Source organism: Notothenia coriiceps, unplaced genomic scaffold (genome assembly GCF_000735185.1).
Source record: "Notothenia coriiceps isolate Sejong01 unplaced genomic scaffold, NC01 NC01_scaffold00037246, whole genome shotgun sequence".
Classification (NCBI taxonomy): domain Eukaryota; kingdom Metazoa; phylum Chordata; class Actinopteri; order Perciformes; family Nototheniidae; genus Notothenia; species Notothenia coriiceps.
This window is the reverse complement of record NW_011369947.1, coordinates 317396-327000: the sequence shown is the minus strand read 5'-3', so window position 1 is coordinate 327000 and position 9605 is coordinate 317396. Positions and strand designations below refer to the sequence as shown.

Below are 9605 nucleotides of genomic sequence, written 5' to 3'. Positions count from 1 at the left end.
ATGCCGAGTGAATCATGGTGAATAAGAGATGCGGTACTATCCGTCATGATTTGCTGCACACAACAACCCAATACTGTTCTGCCAGAAATTAAAACATCTGTAACCTAGCTGTCTGTTTCTGTTTATCGAAGTCAACTCTCTCATACAGGGATTAGCTGATTCATTGTTTGATGATTAATTAATCATCAAAAAATAAATCAAATGTTTTTCTTTGTTTTTTATATCTTTTGCAATTGATTTTATTTAGGTTGTTGGCTCAGTTTGGACCAAATAGGAGTTTGATTCACATGAGATCGTGGAATCTTTTTAATTTTTTTTAAACCATTAATAGAACAATGTATTGAGTACGTAAAAGGCAGATTTTTTTATCAAATTATGAAAATAGTTGGAGCTGTTTGTCAAACATGTTGATTTAAAATCCTCAATTTTGGACATGAACAAACTACACTCCATTGTTAACTTTAAGGAAATCCACTTTTAAGGTCATATTATTTCCTAGAAACATTGCAACTATCTCGCTTAACAAATGCATTATGAAATAAATTTGCTCGTTAGACCACTGTCCAAAAACTGTCAGGATATTTAATTTAATGGAAACGTTTCTCCAGGTAGTGTAAACTCAAAATCTCTACTTATATACTGTATTATGTACAAAGAAGGGAAATAACTTTAACATGTAATCTTATCCCTCGGAATCACCTTGTAATATCTCATGAACCAAAACATTTGAAAGGGTAATCAGTAGTTTAGACAACATATATTTACATAACAGTAACGTGCATTATGTGAGATGACAAAATTAGCATCAGAACTTAAGTAAACACTTCATTTAGAGAACTGCCTTTTTGATTCTTATTTTAAAAATACTGATTATTTAAAAACCACTTTGAGGCTTTTAGTTTGCTCTGAATATTTACAAAGTGTCAAGTTCTATTGTGTGGAATCTGAGTCAGTGAGTTTACTGTCCCAGAGGAGTCTGTCTGTCTGTTCTGTCAGTCTGTCTTGTCTGTCTGTCTGCGTCTGTCTGTCTGTCTGTCTGTCTGTCTGTCTGTCTGTCTGTCTTGTCTGTCTGTCTTCTGTCTGTCTGTCTGCTCTGTCTGTCTGTCATGTCTGTCTGTCTGTGTGTGTGATTGTGTGTGTTTGTGTGGTGTGGTGTGTGTGTGTGTGTGTGTGTGTGTGTGTGTGTGGGTGTGTGTGTGTGATGTGTGTGTGTGTGTGTGTGTGTGTGTGTGCTGTGTGTGTGTGTGTGTGTGTGTGTGTGCTGTGTGTGTGCTGTGGAAAGGCTGACTGCTCACTGGCCTAATATTCTCTCTAATAGCAGGCCATTGAACTGCTGTCAAAGCTCGGTCGTGCTGGCATTAGCCCGCATTTAAGGGTTGTCCTAGAAAGCTGATTTAAAGAGAGGCAGCTGAAGAGGATTCCTTCTCGCTTTAAATTGCTTTAGGAACGGATTCCCACAAAGAGACACTGGCCCAGATTTTCCTCCAGTTTAAGTTCTTATTTCCATCGGTTCACAAGTTAATCCGATTTTTTTTTCCTCCTCTGGGGCCTCAATGCTCTGCAGCTATACTTACCAAAAAAGGAAACATATGGTAAGAATTAAAACAACAAACATAAGATTTGTCATTATTCTTGATTGTTTTATTTCTTTCTTCAGTTGAAAGAAAATCCAATTACGCACCGAAATCCAATTACGCACCAGTAACCACTTGTTGCGTAAAAACGTCGTTGTTGCTTTTATATTTTGTGTTTTCCCTGTTACATAAGAGCTCAAAAGAAACAGAAAGAAGAGTGAGGACATACAACTCAAGTGAACTTTGAGTGAATGCATTATATCACATTTTCTTTTAACACATGGCTGTTGTCAGGAGCCTAAAGTTCTGCAGATGAATGTGGCCAAAGATCAAATTGAGTTGAGGATTTTAACCCCCCCCCCAACACCTCCACCCAACCCCACTTTCCCCTTTCTTTCTTTCTCACTCTCTCATAAGAAAATTCTACAAAATATGCAAGCTTTCCATTAAAAGGCTACTTTCCGCTGCCCTTAATTCCAGCCTAAACGGTTTTTCTCCGGGAGAAGAAATCTTTTCTAAAAACCTTGAAGAAGAGAGGGGGCATTATTGTTTTAATCCTCTTACCAGCAGTCATTTTAAGACATTTTTTTGGAGGGTGAAATGGCGTCTTGTCTACCCAATCCTAACCTAAATCCCTGGGGGCCGGGGAGCTGCAGGAGCTGCATCACCTCAGCTGCTTCCCAGCAAACAGGAAAATAAAATTAAAGAGGAATTAACCTGAAGTCCCCGAGCAGAGAGAGAGCCACTGCACATCATTTAATTAAGACGTGTTAGAGAGTTTTACTTTTGGCTGGATATCCACACTTTTTTTTGCTGGAGGTTGCTTTTAAACGTGTATTATTAGACACTTTAGAAATAATAAAGGAATTATTAATTTCAGGCTGCTAACTATACTTCAGATGTTTTTTTTAAAATAATCTGTTTTATTTTAATCACATGTGTGTAGTGGTTGCTTGAGCCTAAACATGAATTCAATATTAATATGCATATTAGTGTTTAGCTATTTAATAATGCTATGGGTACAGAAATGTTAAATTATTGTGGTTGGAGTATCGAGGTTTGTTTGTTAAATGTTTGTATTAAAAAAAATTCGGGCAAAGAATGTTAAAGTAAACCCAAAAATATGAAAGAAATAAAAAAATGAAGTTAAAGACTGTTCAAAAGAAAGGGCTATAGCATCTCGTCGTGCTCAAATTGAAAATGTGTTTTAAAGAATTTACATAATTGGCTTTTTAAGTAAGTGCATCTTCAGTTTAAACCAGAAATATAAACATTATCATATTTATCACCTCCAACAATTTCTCAATATCAATAATTATTATAATTGTCAATTTCGGCAACAACAACAAAAAAGCTTGAATACTAAATAAAATAGCCTTTATAATTTATACGTCAATGCATTTTGTCGCTGAAAATTATAACAGAAATATCGGCACCTCGGATGCAGAAATCCTCTCTGAAGTGAGGAGTAGTGTGAGGGAGGGGGGGAGGAGGGAAGCGATCTGATTGGCCCGTATTCGCGTCCCGGTGACCCCCCACCCAGAGAGCTTTAAAGGCCGGGAGAAGCAGCTCAGCATCCTCCCACACCCAGAGAGGAGAGACCGAGCCACCGGGACATCCTCAGGATCTCTACGTGAAAGAAACAGCTAATGAAATGAACACCTGAACAACCGGAATCTATAGACGAAGATTTAAAAAGGAGAATATTCGGCTGCTATAGTGGGGATATTTCGCTTCTGACACACCGATAGACGAGAGGTAAGAAGTTTTGCAGAGTTGCGAATATTGTATTTCTAACGTAGACTTTTGCAGCCTAACAAGTATTATTTTTTAAATAATTTTTGCATTGATGTAAGAGTCTTTTTTCCTTTGCATTTTGTTTAATATCGCGAAGTATTTTATTATTAAAACTTCAATAACTCTTGAAAAAAATTCGGTTGCCAACAGTGCATTCCGTCGATCTCTTCGAAATAAAAACAGTGATACAGCTTAACATGAATGTCGTTATTTTATTCAATAATTTAATTAAATGTAACTGGTCAAAGTATTCAGTAACACAACAAGGCTGTTAAACGGACGGATTTTCGTGCACTTTTAAACGCGTTTTAACAGGACTGTGACGTTATTTTATGGTTGTTTAACTTCACACGTTGTTAATTGACTATTTATTACCCTAATTATCCCCATTTATTTCCTATGTCGTTTAAGTTCCAGAATGCTGCTGAACTGACGCCATGTTGAGCCCGGCCCCGAGGCACTCTTTAGTAAAAGCTGTATAACTCATAAATCCACGGCAATTAGCATAATTAGCCTTAAACCAGAGCCCGAGGACGTGTCATTGTCCTGGAAGAAAAACGGCACTATGTTGAATTTTTAAGCTGCAGATTTAACCCAAAAAATATAAATGAATGTAGCCAGGGGCTGGTCTCAAAATAATGCAACGAAATAGTCACATGAATAAAAAAGTTATTGCATTAGTCACACGTTTTGACAGCTTAACACACACACACACACGTTGGTCCATATTCCATGTGTCAGACTTGATAAATGAATAGCTGTTTTATCGCCACGTTACACCGGAGCTCCGTCAGCCTCCGGGCGGCTGGAGCTGACCTGAGACCCGACACACGTCAACACAAACGGCCATGGTTCAGACAAATCAACAAATATTTTCAATTGAAATTTTGCACGCTGTAAATTGTATGAAAATATGGTTAACTAAGACAGCAGAATAAAGTATTGCCTTGGGAAAAATGTCTGTAACTTTTTTTTAATCTAGCCTACCTGATTATTATTAATATTATTTGTATTATTATTTGTATTGTTATTATTAAAGGGAGGAGAATTTAATTGTTTGGGATCGCATTTCTAGACAACTTTAAAGAAATGACGCTATTATCTTCGGCACGGATTTAATGTTTACATCAAAAATAACTACACAACGTAATGCAGCATTATAAACAATAAAGTAGACTAACATTAGCTTATTTCAAAAATATTTTCCTTTGAACTACTGCAGTAGGCCTTTATACTACATCTTATTTGGGTGAATACATTATTTAATATACATTGTAATCTTCACTGTTCGTTGGCACAAACTGGGACCACATTTACTCCAAATCTCTGTTTAATATTAAAAAAATAAATATGTGTGAATTCCCTTTTTCATGAAGCTTTTAATAAGTATAAATGTCAATGTGAAAGGTAATACAATAATAATGATGTTGTTCTTTTCTATACGCTTTAGATCCCACTGCGTTTTTCTATTGGAAAAATATACTGCCACTTTACATGTTTTGTTTCGTTTTGCTTGAAATTATCAAACTGGACTAACACGTAGTTACAGTGTATACAAATCTTAATCTATATGACATCCTCAAATATCATGAGTAGTTATTTTCTTACATTTTCTTCCTTTAAATGAAATAATTACTTTTTCCCAGGAACACACTGCTGGCATTGCACCTGTTGCCAATTTTAATAGTCAGCATACAACGAAAAATATTACACAAAGTATATAAGTTTATCCTTTCGTAATAGCAGCTATGAGACACTATTAGTTTGTATAGAGATGCCTCTCACTCACAGCAGCCTCTGGTCCTCCTCTCTGCAGACTCTCCGCCATGCAGCACTACGGGGTGAACGGATACTCTCTGCACGCCATGAACTCTCTGAGCGCCATGTACAACCTCCACCAGCAGGCGGCGCAGCAGGCCCAGCACACACCGGACTACAGGCCCTCCGTGCACGCGCTTACTCTGGCAGAGAGACTGGCTGGTAAGGAACCGCCTCATATTACTGTTCAAAGTCAGAGGAGGGAGAAGTACTCAGATCAACATGTTACTCAAGAGAAAAGACAAAAGTATTAGCATTGAAATATATTTAAGTACCAAAAGTTAAAGTACTTATACTGCTGATTTCAGAATAATATATATCACATTTGCAGTATTACATTGTAATTAAAGCTGGTAAAGGTGCAGCTAATGTTAATCACTTTTTGTAATGCAGGGGATCTCGCACCTCTGTTCATATTGAACTTTCATGTAATGTCATCTGTAATCTCTATTTTCCACTCATATAACACACATGTACTGTGTTGATCTCTGTATGTGTGTTGGAAGGACCTCTGACCTGTCCCTCAATTAAACTGTTCGTGTTTGTTTTTTCTCAACGGCTGCACATTTCAAGACATTATCCTCGAGGCCCGGTATGGCTCCCAGCACCGAAAGCAGCGGCGCAGTCGGACCGCGTTCACCGCCCAGCAGCTGGAGGCCCTGGAGAAAACCTTCCAGAAGACCCACTACCCCGACGTGGTGATGCGGGAACGCCTGGCCATGTGCACCAACCTGCCCGAGGCCCGCGTCCAGGTAAAACCCCTCAGAGTGCATCTATCCTCGGTGGTGCCCAGCTTAAAGAAACTAAAGGCAATCGTGTTTCTGTAAAAGTCATAATGGAACGACCAAGTGCTGCAGTATGTGAACAGAGAAAGTCCTATGCCTTTTAAGTTACACACTGTTACTACTAAATAAATGAAGGTTAGTTTTACAACCATCATGGCCTCTTCTAGACCACATAACACATCTGTTGTGCATTATCACTTATGTGCAATATATATATACATATCCCACTTTTAAATTATTACTTTAACTGGCTGCTATCTCATAGTCAGAATACTCAATGACTGTGCAATATACTGTATACTTTCACCACTTCTATCACAGTACTTCTACTTTTTAAAGAAATACTGTCACTGTACTTATTGTTGTCCGACTTGATGGGTACTTGTGTATTTTTGTAATTGTTATCTTTAATATTTTATGCAGGCCTCTTAGTTTCTTTTGTATAAATACATTTGCATTTGGTGTGAATACTTGTCTTTGTTCCTTTTTAGTGCTAAATAGCTTAAAAAAATATATATTATTGTTATATTTTTGACCTACTCTTACAACTTGTTTTCTTAGATTGTTTATGGTTGCACCACCATACACCAAAGCTAAATCCTTGTATGTGTAAAAGTACCTGGCAATAAACTTGATTGTGGTTCTGATACTTTAAGTCCTGGACCCTAAAGCTAATCTATCCGTCTTTCATCTCGCCAGGTCTGGTTTAAGAACCGCAGGGCCAAGTTTCGTAAGAAGCAGCGCAGCCTGCAGAAGGAGCAGCTGCAGAAACAGAAGGAGGCGTCCGGATCCGCAGAGGGCTCCACAGAGGAGTCCAAGACTGAAACCACCACCAGCAGCACCACCCTGGTTCCTGAGAACCCCCCCCCTCCATCCTCCTCCTCATCCTGCCCGTCAGACACCGCTCGGCCGCAGCCAGGAGAGACGAGCGTGGAAGTGAACGTCACCTCTCCTGAGCCGTCGGACAGCGAGTCACCAGCGGAGGATAACGCTGACAGAGAGGAGGACGAGATGAGAGGGGAGACGAGGGGGAAGAGCAGGGAGGAGACGCAGGGGGAGGGGGGGGCGCAGCCGGGGAGCAGCTCCCCAATCTGCAAACAGCTGAGCCCCAGACCAGGTACAAATACTCTTCTTTCTCTTCTATGTTGCCTTATTATTCATCATGTTTAAGAATCAAATCACGTTTTTGGAGATTATGTTTTTGCTGAATTGGTTTCCAAAGCCCACATCATCCACCAATCAGAGGGTCGTTCTGATTAGCTATTCTGTCGCTGTTTGAATGTTTCTGAATCTCTTATTGCTGACTTCTATACAGAATGTAAAAGCACTTCATTAACAAACTCCGCTCATGGCAATTATTATATAAAGAAAACATGTAAACTTTAAACATTTTCTGTAGCCAATGATGGAAAGAAGCAGGGAGAAGAACGTCGGATGTTACCTGCCCTTTACTAAAAAACCACAGCAGTTGGGCCATAACCATTTACCGAACTGTAGCCAGTGTGTGTTGAATCATATTAAAGTCCTCCCTCTCTTCCTTTCTCTCAGACTCCCCCCTGATCTCCCCCCCCTTGCCGTCCTCCAGCAGCCTCACCAGTGGTCTGGCTCAAGGTAACTCCTACGCCTCGTCTCCGCTCAGCCTCTTCCGGCTGCAGGAGCAGTTTCGGCAGCACATGGTCGCCACCAACAACATGGTGCACTACCCGTCCTTCGAGATGACCCCGCCCCCCCCCATGCCCTACCTCGGCATGAACGTCAACGTGCCGTCCCCCCTGAGCTCGATGCCCTGCCCGTCCTACTACCAGACGCTGTCGCAGGCCCAGCAGGTGTGGAGCAGCCCTATGATGCAGGGGGGGCCAGGAGGTCTACCCGGGAGCCTCAACAGCAAAACCACCAGCATCGAGAACCTCCGTCTGAGGGCCAAGCAGCACGCAGCCTCGCTGGGATTGGACACGCACCCCAACTGAAGCTCGGGCTGAGCATTCGCCCTCTAGTCAGGGCCGCACCGATGAATGATGGGCCCTGTTTGCAGGAGGTGACTCTGGGCCCCTGGTTTCTTTCTGCTTGCTGCTTCACCGTCGTCAGCAGCTATTTGTACCAATCCAAACATATCCAAAAAAATTCATTATATTTAGATTTATATTTAAGCTTCTGGGTGCTACCCTAATGTTAACTCCCAAGTCCTCTGTTTAAAACCGGGCAAATTACACATTGCTGCTTGTAATTCAACAATAAACGGCTGAAGTTTTGTTTGCAGTTTTCCTAAGTTGAACTAAATCCAATTTCCAAACCAGAGCAGTGAACCAAAACAGTAGAAAAATATTGTTTTTCAGCAAACATGAAGGCCATTATACGTGTTTTAGAGCAGGCACTTTAGGCACTCCATTTGGCCAGAGTTTCTGATGTGCCTCTTCACCTCATTGTCACCATGTGGGCATGCTGCTCAGCGCTGGGAGCAAACCAGGACTGGAAGAACAGCTCTGTTGGATCGACTTAACTGAAAATGTATTTCTCACAAGAACTCAATGGATTTAAAGAAATCCCACCTGGACTGCAGTTGTGACATTTAGCCCGTGGATGCTAGTATTTGACTTCTCCCGGTCAACACAACAAGCCAACTCTACTAAAAAGAAGCTGATCAGAAAGAGTTCATCGTCCTCCTTGAAGTCGGGGACAAAAGTCTCGAAACCAGAGCTGATTTAAGGACAGATATAAGATTTTAAAATATTCCATAATTCAACCCCTGAACGTGAACTATGCATGCACACACCCCTCTGAAGCATGGCTTAAAGCCGCAAACACAGAATGAAGTCACATCTGATCTGATATCAGAGATTAAGCTGAAATACCTCATTCTAATCCCCAACACAACTGTATTTCTTTGTAGATGACACACCACTCTCCTTGTTTAAAGTTACAGCTGAGTCCATTGAGCATTGTAAATATCCCTCAGTGTTCACCTCCATCTGCCTGGCTAAAAAAATATCTCCATGTCTCCTTTTGTGTGAAGGATTTGAGAGGAAACGTTGAATTTATTATTTTTCAATCGTGGCTTTAAGCAAAGGACCTACGGCAGCATTTAAATAAGGGGGAAATCTGCAGAGGAGGCACGGTGACAAATGAATATGAACACATCAGCTGACGAATATTTTTGTGAACTCGGGTGCCGGACCACTTTATCTGAGCTTCAGCAGAAAGCACACAGGCCCATTCTCTATGTATTATATCACTGTAGATTCAAGATATGTATTTCTCAATTGTTTAAAAATGTGAGTAATTTATCTGTTTATTGCAAGGGAATAAATCACACTTAAGAATGACTAGTGTTGTCAGTCTCGTCGTTTGGAAATGAAAATATGTGATTGTGTGACACATTGTCTTTTTTCTTTAAGCAAAGTGGGATAAGAAATTGACAAAAAAAATGTAGGCTGAAGAAAAACAAATGTAAGAAAAGAGCAGAGTTGAAGCATTAGTTCCTACATTCAGATATGTTGGTTGAATTCAGGACACGATATGGATGTTTACGAAATCACATTTTCTTCTTGGGAGTTTTGTTCTATTAGAAGATTTTGTGGATAAAAAGTGAGTCAGAAGGAGCCGATAAGACGTCGAGATCATGACATCTAACCAA

At 40.2% G+C, this 9605-nt stretch overlaps 1 protein-coding gene across 2 annotated transcripts in view; it reads left to right on the top strand.

The window, feature by feature from the left end:
- Nucleotides 1–9289, top strand: part of LOC104965505 (diencephalon/mesencephalon homeobox protein 1-B) — a 69325-nt gene extending 60036 nt beyond the window's left edge. Inside the window, exons 1-5 of one of the 2 annotated variants that reach the window (XM_010794459.1) lie at nt 3182–3332; nt 5188–5351; nt 5763–5941; nt 6674–7091; nt 7523–9289. In XM_010794459.1, coding sequence (XP_010792761.1) covers nt 5198–5351; nt 5763–5941; nt 6674–7091; nt 7523–7941 — 1170 coding nt within the window. In that variant the 5' untranslated portion in view covers nt 3182–3332; nt 5188–5197 and the 3' untranslated portion in view covers nt 7942–9289. Of the gene's footprint in view, nt 1–3181; nt 3333–5187; nt 5352–5762; nt 5942–6673; nt 7092–7522 lie in introns of those variants that run through there. The other variant, XM_010794458.1, reaches the window with a different exon arrangement.
- The last annotated feature ends 316 nt before the right edge of the window (nt 9290–9605 follow it).